Source organism: Leucopleurus acutus (genome assembly GCF_964270905.1).
Source record: "Leucopleurus acutus genome assembly, chromosome: 1".
Lineage (NCBI taxonomy): Eukaryota > Metazoa > Chordata > Mammalia > Artiodactyla > Delphinidae > Leucopleurus > Leucopleurus acutus.
In genome coordinates this window covers 21,866,362-21,881,101 of record NC_139142.1, presented here as the reverse complement: position 1 = coordinate 21,881,101, position 14,740 = coordinate 21,866,362, and the positions used below count along the sequence as shown (strand labels likewise).

Sequence of the window (14,740 nt, the reverse complement as noted above, 5' to 3'; positions counted from 1 at the left end):
AAATACAGACTTCGGATGACAATGATGTGTCAATGTAGGGTTCATCAGTTATAACAAGTGTACCACTGTGGAGAGGGGTGTTGATGGTGGGGGAAGCTGTGACATGTGGGAGCAGGGGTACATGGGAAATCTCTGTACCTTCTGCTCAATAGTGCTATAAACATAAAATTAAAAAATTAAGTCTGTTTTAAAAAAACTGGATGCTAAATTATGATTAACTTGGAAAACCTTGTAGTAGATCAAGAAATAGGATGAAAAGAATATATAACATAAGGAAAGCGATTCTGAAAATGGGAAATATTTAAGAAAGATCAAAAAAGCCCCAGACATTTACAAATCAGAATGATACCTCTTCTAAACCTCCAGTCAACTTCTTGTTCGTCCTGATAGTTTGACTGTTGCTTGGAAATCTGAGATACTTGATGTACTAAGCCTTTTTGATCACCTTCTGCTTTCATGAGTTGTGTATGGAGTTCTTCTACCTAAATACACATAGTCAAAAATGAAATTTTATCAGTTTTAAAAGCAGGAAAAGAATAACTGAACTTACAAATTATTTTTCTAGGGAAAAAAAATTTACTTCCAATGGGCTACTGTAAGCACAGGTTGAAGCCAAGTTAATCTCCTTGTTATGCCAAGCACAGTGGAACAGTCTCTTGCTCCATTTCTTTATTCCTCCCATTCCTTCCACAAACAATGAATGTTCTTTCCCCTTCTCTGTGTCTACTGTGACAAAGAATTTGACCACACTTTTTTTAAATCCCTATTTTCACCTCAGTCCACTCTACTGTTATTAACCCAAACTACCTCTAATTAAGTACTATACATTTTTATATTTTTCACTTATTCTCTTTCATGTGAACATAGTCTATTGGTTGGTAAAGTCAAATGAAATGATCACAATTTAGCACACTGTGATATCAAAGTACTGCTCAAAATAAATAAGCAATAAAAGCTGTTGAATAAACTATAAACTCCTTGAGGTAAGGTACCATTTTATTCTTCTTTGTATATCTGGAGACTAGCAAGCATGTCCACAATGACCTTTAAACAAGTCAGCAGTGGCAGAGACTCAGGTAAAGTCACAATGACAACTTTAACACATAAATCTCTTATTTCAAAAGATAAGATTAGAAATTACAAGGCAGAGTTCAAAAAAAAAAAATCAGAAGGAAATGAATACAAATATAAACTTCCAAAAAAGAAACTCTAAACTCTGCCAACATTAATTCCATTGGACCACTGGCTGCAAAACAAAGCCATTACACATTTTTAAACATTTTGTAAAACAGGAGCTACGGTGTTTCAGATGCTTCAGGATTAACTGTCAAAACGTAATACTCCTTCTGAACGTCTAAGATGTCTGACAACTTTGCCTGCCTAGCATATTATGTAGTGAGTTATGTAAGCCACACCTCAAAACAGAGGAAGTTACAATTGCAATTTATATTAAACACAGGCAGAAAGGTAGTTAGAAACCCACATGCCTTTACCCAATGTGTATAAAATGGCTATTTCAAGTTACTGAACTTTAGATATCAGAAGCACCAAACTCCTATTATTGGCTAATGGGCTGCAAAATGTTAGGCTTTAAAATTAAGCCTTATCTCTGGTTAAAAGGAAGCAGGGCAGGTAGCAGCTTGAAAATGCGAATATAAGACAGTGATGCATTCAAAGTAACTTGAACATGCAAGGTTTGTTTTATGTATTTTACTTCTGCCTTCACTCTCTAACGTCTCCTTGAATAAAATTAAGCTCCTGGGAAAATTTTATCTTACACATCCAGTCTCACTTTTACACTGGTTATGCTAAGAGAGAGAATTCCTAAACTGGAAAAGCAATCAGCAAGATATGCTGTCACAGTGGGAACCTGGGCTGGTGTTTTATATTGGCTTTCTCTGAATCTTCCTGAAAGGATTTCATCTTTTGCTTATGTGTGTTAATATACATTCCTTAAGGAAAAATACTTCTAGATCTAAGGTTTTTTTCCCTTTCACAAAGACATGTAATAGGGAAAGAGACTCAATCCTGATTTAATTTAAAGCAGATTATCATAGCTTGCATAGACTTACCTGATGCAAAAGTGCTTCTCTGCTGCCTTCTGACTGATTCAATAACCTTCGAGATAGCTCCAATTCCTGTTCAAGCTAGAGTTTCAACAAAGAATAAGGAAAAATGTCCAATGGGGCAGAAAATAACTAAACTATTACAAGCTCAGTTTAAGAGGAGAAAAGTGAAAAAGTTTTCAGATTTTTACAGCTAACATAAAAGGAAAAATATCTTGCTATAAACATATATCAATGCTCCCATTAAAATAATGGTAATTAAATAACAAAAAGTGAACCAGACCAGACTGCAGGAGGTCTTGGCTCTAGTCAGTTCCATCTCAATTATGACCCCCATTTAAATCTCTTTTCCTTAGGCCTCCTTTCTGTCACCTCTAAATTAAGGATTTTATATTAGATAATCTGAGATCCCTTCAGTTCTAAATCATTTTAGTGTAAATTCTGAAGCAGTTTTTTCTTTAAATTACTACATGTAGTATCATACGAACAAAATTAGAATAAAAATTTCAGGAACCCAATGACTCAAAGTATATTTCATCCAATTGGTTATTTTTTATATTCTTATATTCCTAATATTTCCAATATTCCTAACATTTCTAAAAATTTTAATCAGAATAAGATATTTTAAATTTCCCTAATAATACTGCCATTAGATAAGTATCCACAGAAAATGTGCCAGTTAGGTGACTAAATACCCTACAAAGTCAACGTGCTTCGCTTACCTCAAGCTGAAAAATATAACAGGATGTGAAGGGGAGAAGAATATACCACTCCAAAATATGCCTCTTGGCACAAGTATTATTCTGAGCTGATGGCAATCAAAACCCAATAGATTCAGGAAAAGCTTTTTACCTTCCCCTAAATTGCATTTAAAAACTTAAAAAGGAGGTCTGTACCAGAAAGAGAGCTGTTACCAAAGATAACTTTCTATATCTGAAAGACCTCTTCACGGCAGGGCAAACATTTGTTTACCATACATATACTCTTCTCATCTTCCTGTGAACTGTGTTCCTCCCCTTTGAAGCCCCAAGCCCCTATTCCTTGCCTTCGTTCAGGATGGTAGATAAGCCTCAACTGCCTGGCTGTCTTTGAGTCTCATATTTTTATGGGGCTCCCATACATACAAAATTAAACTTGTTTTTCTCCTGTTAATCTGTTTTATGTCAATTTAATTATTATACCAGCCAAAGAACCTAGAAGGGTAAAGGGAAAATTATTTTTCCTCCCCTACAGATGGGACACTTTTGTTAAAAATCCACAGCTTACATATGCTGGACATGTTTGCACTTTGTAAGGGTAAGGTTGTTTTGTGAAATCACAAATTTATATTAAGATGTTATTAAGTGCTTAGATTTGTTAACAGTTATCCTAAATTATCATTTCATTTGAACAAACTACTATCTATACATTAGTCTTTCAGAAATTGTACATGTGGAAGGTGTGACTATTAAGGAGTAGCATGAGGGAACACTGTGGTGATGGAACAGTTCTGTATTTTGACTATCGCGGCAATAAGATTGAGACTCATGAGATAAAACTGCATAGAAGTACACAAACAGACACTTAACACACAAATGAGTATACACATAAAGCTGGTGAAATCTGCATAAGCTCTGTGCATTGCAAGTGTCAATTTCCAGGTTTTGATGTTGGATGGCAATTATAGAAAATGTTATCACTGAGAATAACTGGCCCATGGTACATTTTGTTTTGCAACACCTATGAATCTATTATTATTTCAAAATAATTTTTTCATCCAGTTATGTAAGTTTTTTAAAAGTGTGCAGCAGCTCATAAAATAACTATCACATATTTTTAAAAGTACAGTTGACTCTTGAACAACATGGGTTTGAACTGCACAAGTCCACTTATACACGGATTTTTTTTCACTCGTAAATACTACAGTACTATAGGATTGAATTCACATATGTGAAACCATGGCTAGAGAGAAACTGCAAACACGGAGAGCTGACTACATGTTATACTTGGATTTTTGACTGCACAGAGGGTCAGGGCACCTAAGCCCCCATTGTTCAAGGGCCAACTGTAAATCAACTATAAAGTACATGTGGAAGCAGAGAATCCACACAAACTATTACCTGACCTGGTCTCTTGTTTCTATAAATAAATAAAAAGGGGAGAAATCGCACTGAAGTCAACATGGTTTCAAAATCTACCAGGGTCCATACTGGTCATGTTTCCTGGGTAATATCAGCATCTACAACTCCCAAAGAGCAAACGTGATGACCTGATGTACCTTGCTTACCACCGTAAAGACAGCATGGACGCATCATGCAACTTTACATAGGTTGGTGAAATAAAATAAAGGAGGTAAGGGTAAATAGAAAAGGCAATACAGAGTAAAGAACATTATATCAGAAGCAAAATTTCACTTTATCATTCATTACCTTGGGCTTGGCCTTTAATCTACTCATTTGCAAACTGAAGAGAGTTGTTTGGCCTCTGAGTTACTTTCTAGCTCTAAAATGCTACACTCTATAGCCTCACAGACATGAATTCATATCAAAGATACTTAATATTTAATGAGAATAGAGGATTTTTCGGAACTAGGCTGGTAACTGTTCCTATCTTCTATAACAAAAATGAATAGATACAAAATATTCAACCTTTAAAAAACAGGTCTTTCCCAACCCTACAGTAAAGTCAACCTCTTTAAATGTTCTCCAGCAAAGAATGGTCAAGTTTAATTCGCCTCTAGAAAAGGAGAGCGGCCAGGAGACAAGGTAGTGAACTACCTGTGTATGTTTCCAAGAGCAAGTAGCAGAGAGTGGCAGAGCCCTCAAGCCAAGTGACTCCACATCAAAACATAAAGGTTTCACTGCACTCTAACAAAAAACCTCAGGGACACTTTCCAAGGTACTCAATGAATATCACTGGCCCCAAACAGCATTACACTTGATAAGTTAATTTTCAAAGGGGAGACAGCACAAGCAAGAAGAACTACAATTCTGACCCTGTGGAAGGAAAACCACATTCACAGAAAGATAGACAAGATGAAAAGGCAGAGTACTTTGTACCAGATGAAGGAACAAGATAAAACCCCAGAAAAACAACTAAATGAAGTGGAGATAAGCAACCTTCCAGAAAAAGTATTCAGAATAATGATAGTGAAGATGATCCAGGACCTCAGAAAAAGAATGGAGGCAAAGATCAAGAAGATGCAAGAAATGTTTAACAAAGATCTAGAAGAATTAAAGAACAATCAAATAGGGATGAACAACACAATAACTGAAATGAAAACTACAACAGAAGGAATCAATAGCAGTATAATTGAGGCAGAAGAACGGATAAGTGACCTGGAAGACAGAATGGTAGAATTCACTGCCATGGAACAGAATAAAGAAAAAGAATGAAAAGAAATGCAGACAGCCTAAGAGACCTCTGGGACAACACTAAATGCAACAACATTCGCATTATAGGGGTCCCAGAAGGAGAAGAGAGACACAGAAAGGACCCAAGAAAATATTTGAAGAGATTATGGTCGAACACTTCCCTTACATGGGAAAGGAAATAGCCACCCAAGTCCAGGGAGCACAGAGAGTCCCAGGTAGGATAAATCCAAGAAGAAACATGCCAAGACACATAGTAATCAAATTGGTAAAAATTAAAGACAAAGAAAAATTACTGAAAGCAACAAGGGAAAAATGGCAACATACAACGAAACTCCCATAAGGTTAACAGCTGATTTCTCAGCAGAAACTCTACAAGCCCGAAGGGAGTGGCATGATATATTTATAGTGAAGAAAGGGAAGAACCTACAACCAAGATTACTCTACCCAGCAAGGATCTCATTCAGATTCGACAGAGAAATCAAAAGATTTACAGACAAGCAAAAGCTAAGAGAATTCAGCACCACCAAACCAGCTCTACAACACATACTAAAGGAACTTCTCTAAGTGGGAAAAACAAGAGAAGAAAAGGACCTACAAAAACAAACCCATAACAATTAAGAAAATGGTAATAGGAACATACATATCAATAATTACCTTAAACGTGAATGGATTAAATGCTCCAACCAAAAGACACAGGCTCACTGAAAGGATACAAAAACAAGACCCATATATATGCTGTCTACAGGAGACCCACTTCAGACCTAGGGACACATACAGAATGAAAGTGAGGGGACGGAAAAAGATATTCCATGCAAATGGAAATCAAAAGAAAGCTGGAGTAGCAATAATCATATCAGATAAAATAGACTTTAAAATAAAGAATGTAGCAAGAGACAAGGAAGGACACTACATAATGATCAAGGGATCAATCCAAGAAGAAGATATAATAATTATAGATATATATGCACCCAGCATAGGAGCACCTCAATACATGAGGCAACTGCTAACAGCTCTAAGAGAGGAAATCGACAGTAACACAATAACAGTGGAGGACTTTAACACCTCACTTACACCGATGGACAGGTCATCCAGACAGAAAGTTCGTAAGGAAACACAAGCTTTAAATGACACAATAGACCTGATAAATTTAATTGATATTTATAGGACATTCCATCCAAAAACAGCAGATTACACTTTCTTCTCAAGTGCGCATGGAACATCTTGCAGAATAGATCACATCCTGGGTCACAAATCAAACCTCAATAAATGTAAGAAAACTGAAATCATATCAAGCATCTTTTAGAACCACAAACTATGAGATTAGAAATCAATTACAGAGAGAAAAAAGTAAAAAACACAAACACATGGAGGCTAAACAGTATGATACTAAATAACCAAGAGATCACTGAAGAAAGCAAAGAGGAAATCGACAACTACCTAGAGACAAATTACAACGAAAACACGACAATCCAAAACCTATGGGATGCAGCAAAAGCAGTTCTAAGAGGGAAGTATACACCTATACAAGCCTACCTCAAGACACAAGAAACATCTCAAATAAATAATCTAACCTTACACCTAAAGGAACTAGAGGAAGACGAACAAACAAAACCCAAAGTTAGTAGAAGGAAAGAAATCATAAAGATCACAGCAGAAATAAATGAAATAGAAACAAAGAAAACAATAGCAAAGATCAATAAAACTAAAAGCTGGTTTTTTTAGAAGATAAACAACATTGATAAACCTTTAGCCAGACTCATCAAGAAAAAGAGGGAGAGGACTCAAATCAGTAAAATGAGACATGAAAAAGGAGAAGTTACAACAAACACTGCAGAAATACAAAGCATCATAAGAGACTACTCCAAGCAACTCTATGCCAAAAAAATGGACAACCTGGAAGAAATGGACAAATTCTTAGAAAGGTATAACGTTTCAAGACTGAACCAGGAAGAAACAGAAAATATGAACAGACCAATGACAAGTAATGAAATTGAAACTGTGATTAAAAATCTTCCAACAAACAAAAGTGCAGGACCAGATGATTTCACAGGTGAATTCCATGAAACATTTAGAGAAGAGCTAACACCCATCCTTCTCAAACTCTTCCAAAAAATTTCAGAGGAAGGAATGCTCCCAAACTCATTCTATGAGGCCACCACCACCCTAATACCAAAACCAGACAAAATACTACAAAAAAATAAAGTTACAGACCAATATCACTGATGAACATCAAAGCAAAAATCCTCAACAAAATACTAACAAACACACTGAAAGATCATACACCATGATCAAGTGGAATATATCCCAGGGATGCAAGGATTCTTCAATATACACAAATCAATCAACGTGATACACCATATTAAAAAATTGAAGAAAACGATATGATCATCTCAATAGATTCAGAAAAAGCTTTTGACATAATTTAACACCCATTTATGATAAAAATTCTCCAGAAGGTGGGCACAGAGGGAACCTACCTCAACATAATAAATGCCATATATGACAAACCCATAGCAAACATCATCTTTAATGGTGAAAAACTGAAAGCACTTTCTCTAAGATCAGGAAAAAGATAACGATGTCCACTCTCACCACTATTATTTAATATAGTTTTGGAAGTCCTGGCCACCACAGCAATCAGAGAAGAAAAAGAAATAAAAGGAATCCAAATGGGAAAAGAAGTAAAACTGTCACTGTTTTCAGATGACATGATACTATACATAGAGAATCCTAAAGATGCCACCAGAAAACTACTATAGCTAACCAATGAATTTGGTAAAGTTGCAGGATACAAAATTAATGCACAGAAATCTCTTGCATTCCTATACACTAACAAGGAAAGATCAGAAAGAGAAATTAAGGAAACAATCCCATTCACCATTGCAACAAAAAGAATAAAATACCTAGGAATAAACCTACTAAAGGAGGTAAAAGACCTGTACTCAGAAAACTATAAGACACTGATGAAATAAATCAAAGATGACACAAACAGATGGAGAGATATACCATGTTCTTGGATTGGAAGAATCAATATTGTGACAATGACTATACTACCCAAAGCAATCTACAGATTCAATGCAATCCCTATCAACTTACCAGTGGCATTTTTTACAAAACTAGAACAAAAAATCTTAAAATTTGTTTGGAGACACAAAAGACCCCGAATAGCCAAAGCAGTCTTGAAGGAAAAAAATGGAGCTGGAGGAGTCATACTCCCTGACTTCACTGTACTACCAAGCTACAGTAATCAAGAGAATATGGTACTGGCAGAAAAACAGAAATACAGTTCAGTGGAACAGGATAGAAAGCCCAGAGATAAACCCACACACCTATGGTCAACTAATCTATGACAAAGGAGGCAAGGATATATAATGGAGAAAAGACAGTCTCTTCAATAAGTGGTGCTGGGAAAACTGGACAGCTGCATGTAAAAGAATGAAATTAGAACATTCCCTAACACCATACCCAAAAATAAACTCAAAATGGATTAAAGACCTAAATGTAAGACCGGACACTATAAAACTCTTAGAGGAAACCATAGGAAGAACACTCTCTGACATAAATCACAGCAAGATCTTTTTTGATCCACCTCCTAGAGTAATGGAAATAAAAACAAAAATAAACAAATGGGACCTAATGAAACTTAAAAGCTTTTGCACAGCAAAGGAAACTACAAACAAGATGAAAAGACAAACCTCAGAATGGGAGAAAATATTTGCAAATGAAGCAATGGACAAAGGATTAACCTCCAAAATATATAAACAGCTCATGCAGCTCAATATTAAAAAAACAAACAACCCAATCAAAAAATGGGCAGAAGACCTAAATAGACAGTTCTCCAAAGAAGACATACAGACGGCCAAGAAGCACATGAAAAGCTGCTCAACATCACTAATTATTAGAGAAATGCAAATCAAAACTACAATGAGGTATCACCTCACACCAGTTAGAAAGGGCATCATCAGAAAATCTACAAACAACAAATGCTGGAGAGGGTGTGGAGAAAAGGGGACCTTCTTGCACTGTTGGTGGGAATGTAAACTGATACAGCCACTATGGAGAACAGTATGGAGGTTTCTTAAAATTAACTAAAAATAGAATTACCATATGACCCAGTAATCCCACTACTGGGCATATACCCAGAGAAAACCATAATTCAAAAAGACACATGCACCACAGTGTTCGTTGCAGCACTATTTACGATTGCCAGGTCATGGAAGCAACCTAAATGCCCATCGACAGACGAACGGATAAAGAAGATGTGGTACATATATACAATGGAATATTATTCATCCATAAAAAGGAACAAAATTGGGTCATTTGTAGAGACGTGCATGGATCTAGAGACTGTCATACAGAGTGAAGTAAGTCAGAAAAACAAATACCATATATTAACGCATATATGTGGAACGTAGAAAAATGGTACAGATGAACCAGTTTGCAGGGCAGAAATTGAGACACAGATGTAGAGAACAAACGTATGGACACCAAGGGGATAATGGCAGGGGTGGTGGTTGTGGTGGGATGAATTGGGAGACTGGGATTGACATATATACGCCAATATGTATTAAATAGATAAGTAATACGAACCTGCTGTATAAAAAGATAAATTAAATAAAATTCAAAACTTTAAAAAAATGCTAATTTTCAAAATCTTACTTTACTCTTTTCAGTTTCACTTTGTCTTAGCTTATTTTTCACTACTCCCTCATTCTCCTCTGCTTTAGCTTCTTGTTTCTTCAATGCCTAGAAAGAAAGACATGGGAAAATCAGTATTATTCCAAAATACATATAAAACTGAAAGATATTACTAGGATCTATTAAGAAAAGGCTGAGGAAGATGATTATGAATTGTACAAAATATACACAGGAATTACAACCTGCTCATTCACTGAAGTCATAAGATCACTTCATTGGGGCTCAAATATAAACAACTTCCCGATCTACCTAATCAAGTTCCACTTAGTTTCACTTTTTCCCATCTTTAGGAATTTTGTAACACATTTAGAGAGCTTAGACAGCTAACAGTTTTCTTGGAAACAAACAAATTTTACCTGCCGAAATAATAGTATTTAAAAGTTATATTATCAGCTCAACAATTTTGACATAATACCTAAAACCAGTTCACTAGTTTTTCAAATTCTGAAAAAATATCAAGGTAGAAACATGCTTGTTGCATCATTATCACATACATGACATTTTATCACAACATATAACTTGCTCTTCAACCATACTTTCACAAAGAGCAAAGAAAAGCATTCTTTTCTACATTTTTCTCTCTTTAATAAATTGGAAAAAAAGGAACTTTAAGATAATACAAATTCCAAAAGTTAACCACATAAGTGTTTGTTTCTATGTTAAAACAAAATTAAACTTAAGGAAAAAAAATTATATTAAGAGCAATCTTTCATAACATCTAAAAGACATTCCATTTGTTTAAAAAAAAATTTGACACTTAGCATTTAGACTTAAAAAGGTGTATGTGTAGAGGCCATCTAAGTTGAGAAAAGCCAAATTTCCAGAAGTCTTTTCCAACAAGTTCTATGATGCTCAATAGAAAAACTATTTTTAGGCAAACAGCAAAACATGTTAAAACTGTTTTGATGCAAGTATAATCAATCATATTCCAATTTCATTAACTCACATATCCAACATATATCTCCAAAGTGCATATATATGCATATATAAAATAACAATGTCCCCCCTACCCATGAGATTACAGCTCCCTCTGCACGGCTCCTGCTCTCACTAATAAAAAACAATTGAGTAAAAATGCGGAGAGACACCATCAAATAAAAATAATTTTGATTTGAGTATAAATAATATAGTGTTTACTATGTCCAGGCATTCTTCTTCTTCTTACATATATTAATAAACACATTACATATATTGAATATATACATTTAATCTTTATGATGGTTCCATGAGTTATTATTAAGTCCATTTTTTTTTTTTTTTTTTTTGCGGTACGCGGGTCTCTCACTGTTGTGGCCTCTCCCGTTGCGGAGCACAGGCTCCGGACGCGCAGGCTCAGTGGCCATGGCTCACGGGCCTAGCCATTCCACGGCATGTGGGATCTTCCCAGACCGGGGCACGAACCCGTGTCCCCTGCATCGGCAGGTGTACTCTCAACCACTGCGCCACCAGGGAAGCCCATTAAGTCCATTTTATTAAGAGGGAAGTTGGGGCTACAAGGAGTTGAATAACTTGCCCAAGGTCATTCACCAAGCTCGTGACAGAGTCAGGACATAGACTCAGGCTGTGTGCCTCTAAACCATTGAATGGCACTGCCTCTCCACGTTGAAACAATATCAAGCTTATAGGGTGGATATGAAGACTAAATAATTTTATACTTGTAAAGCATTAAAATATACAATAAAAGACAACAATTATGCTTACTAAATTGTTAACAATTGATAAAGTATTACAAAACATAATGCTTTTCAGGTAGGTAGCTATCAAATGATTTTGATGTTTATTATTTGTTCTTTACTGTAGCCTAAGTGGAATTTGTAATAATATTTACTTAAGTATGTATAATCTATTCAGTTTTGGCTGGTGGGATGTGTTTATAAATTTTTCCTGAACAAAATTATCCTAGAAACTTGAAAATTACTGCTGGCATCTTCATTTTTTCCATGCTTCCTCGGTCTAACTCCACCTAATATGTGTGTATGTGTGTTTCTGTGACAGAGAGGGAGAGGAAGAGGGAGAGGGAAGGAGGGAGAAATATTTTTTAAAAAGATATGAATTGTTGCTATACTTTTCATCAATTCATTTTACAATATTTGAACTATCTTATTCCTCAACATCATCATTCAACCTAGCCCCATCACCTGTTTTTCTTTAATGAGTTAAACTTAACTGGTTATCTTTTCAATATTTTTTTTCCAGTTATGTCATACACCTTTTATTGCCAAGTATATTTTTCATATCAAATATATATTTGCAGGTTCTCTAAAACTTAATCTAGTGCTAGTCTAGAAGTTACTGTAGAAAGCATGCTGCTGTTTTTTAAACAAACAAAATACTATTTTTTCAAGGTTCATGGATTCAGTCAATATTTTTTCATTGAACTAAAAACCAGCCTGGGTTTTTCCACACAGAGGAGATTATGAGGAAGACTTCCTCAGTCAGCCTCCCATTCTGGATTCAAACTCCTGGGCAGAAGCCACTCCAAATGAGTATGCAGTGAAGGCTCACCCAAACCCGGTGACATCACTTAAGGCCATAAGCAACTTCAAACAAGATGGGCTTGTCCCAAATATAAGAGCCATTCACTTCCAAAGCCAAATTCAAAATCTACCTTGGAAGACTCTGCAACCTTCAAACAGTAGCTGCTAAGATCCTTCCAGTGTGATTCTGTACATCTCTTCATGTTCCAAGTTGTTTCCACCTGTGTCCTCTGCTTACTGAGGTACGAGAAACAGAAGGAATCACCTGCTAAGCTTTTAAAACTTGACTTAACTGCATGCTGCAACTCTAGGAGTTTAACTTACTAAGAATTTAAACCCCAAAAATTCTCCAGTGAAGAAATTTTTCCATTTTACTAACTGGAATTAATCCATTTCTGTCCCTTTCTCATGAGTTCCAAAACTTACATTTTAAAAATCCTATTACATTTTACATCAAAAAAACAAGAAAGACATATTAACATTTCCCAAGTGTTTACATACTTTATTTTGATTAAGTCTATTAAAATGTGCTTAATTCATTTATATGCTTATTTTTACTTAGATAGACATACAAATAATTGTTGTTTATCTAGAGGTTTACATTTCCAAAGAGTAATATAAAAGATTTGGTGTCACTAAGGTGTAAGCTTCAGAAGGCCAGGGACCTCATCTGTCATGATCATATTTTAACTCTAACACAATACTTGACACATTTTAGGTGGTAAACATATGTTATCGAATGGATGAATAAATATCCCTTTATAATTCCTGAATAACAACTTCACTTTGCAACTGGCCAATTCTGTTCATCACATATATGAAAGTTTTCCAGATTTCTCCCATCTTTCTTAACCACCATATTTTCTCAAGCACCAAGCTGCCTTTCTTTCTGTAAAAACAATTATTACGGTGTAGTGATGTTGGAAAATAAATATTTACTTGGGGGCTTAAGTCAAAGAGTTAATAATCCTTTCCTGTTTTCAAAGTCATCATTTTAGTCTTTTCCTTAGAAAAAAATACTCTGAATAGGTTTACGTTTATTTTTTAAATAATTCAGATTTACAGAACAGTTGTAAAGACAGCTCAGAGTTCCCATATACTTTTCACTTAGCTTCCCCTAAAAGTAGCATCTTCCATAACCAAGGTAAGTTTATTGAAACAAAGATGTTAACACTGTTACAAAACCAAAAGCTACAGACTTTACTCAACTATCAAATGTTCTTTTTTGTTCCAAGATACTTCAGAGCAGTTTGTCTCTTTAGTCTCCTCCAATCTGGGAAAGTTTTTCAATCTTTCCTTGCTTTTATGATTTCAACATTTTTGAAAATATTTCAGGTATCTTCAAGTCAGGTATTTTGTAGACTGTCCCTCAATTTGGGTTTTTCTGATGTCTTCTCATGATTAGACAAAGCTCATAAATTTGGGAACAGAATACCACAGAGGTAAGCCGTTCTCAATGCATCACACTGGTGGGTATGTGATATCAACATGACTCAGGACTAGTGATGTGAACCTTGATAGCTTGATTACGGTAGTGTGGCGTCTGCCAAATCTTCCTGCCGTAAAGTTAGTATTCTTTCCTTTCCAGACTCTGTTAGAAGCAAGTCATTACGTCCAGCCCACACTCAAAGGGAGAAGAATTAAGTTCTACCTCCAAGAGGGAGAATATCAAAGAATATGTAGAACTATATTAAAATCACTAAAGTAATGAACAAATATTTTGGTAGATAATTTGAGGCTATGCAAGTATCCTTAAAGTTTTACCCACCAATTTTAGCTCAAAATCAGACCAACTATAACATTATCAGTACTTTTTTGGCCTACAAACTTTTCCCCCATCAAACCTTATGTCTAATGCAACCCAGATTCCTAGTAAGTTAACTCATAGCCCAGTGCTCACCACTAAGTAGAACACTGAACCCCTTTGCATTCACCTCCAGATAACCTACTTACACCAAAAACATTAATGAGTGATACAGAATTTACGTAAGACCGTATCGGTGGATGGAGTACACTCATCAAGTCTCTATATAATCCTAACTCTCCTGGGCTACTCCACTAACCAGGAATTCTCCTTCCCCCGTTTCCCTACATCTTCTTCAGCTTCACTGTTCAGTTTCTTTGCAGCTTCTGGGTCTTCCCAACA

General features: G+C 35.5%; 1 protein-coding gene across 1 annotated transcript in view; it reads right to left on the bottom strand.

Annotated features, from left to right (window-relative positions):
- The window catches only part of CEP128 (centrosomal protein 128), a gene marked incomplete at its 3' end in the record, with an annotated part of 415,812 nt that overhangs the window by 330,276 nt on the left and 70,796 nt on the right, over positions 1–14,740 (bottom strand). The window contains exons 8-10 of the mRNA XM_082855117.1: positions 10,079–10,165; positions 2,073–2,147; positions 350–482 (exon numbers count right to left, since the gene is read on the bottom strand). Of these exons, the coding sequence (XP_082711243.1) occupies positions 350–482; positions 2,073–2,147; positions 10,079–10,165 (295 nt within the window). The remainder of the gene's footprint in view (positions 1–349; positions 483–2,072; positions 2,148–10,078; positions 10,166–14,740) is intronic.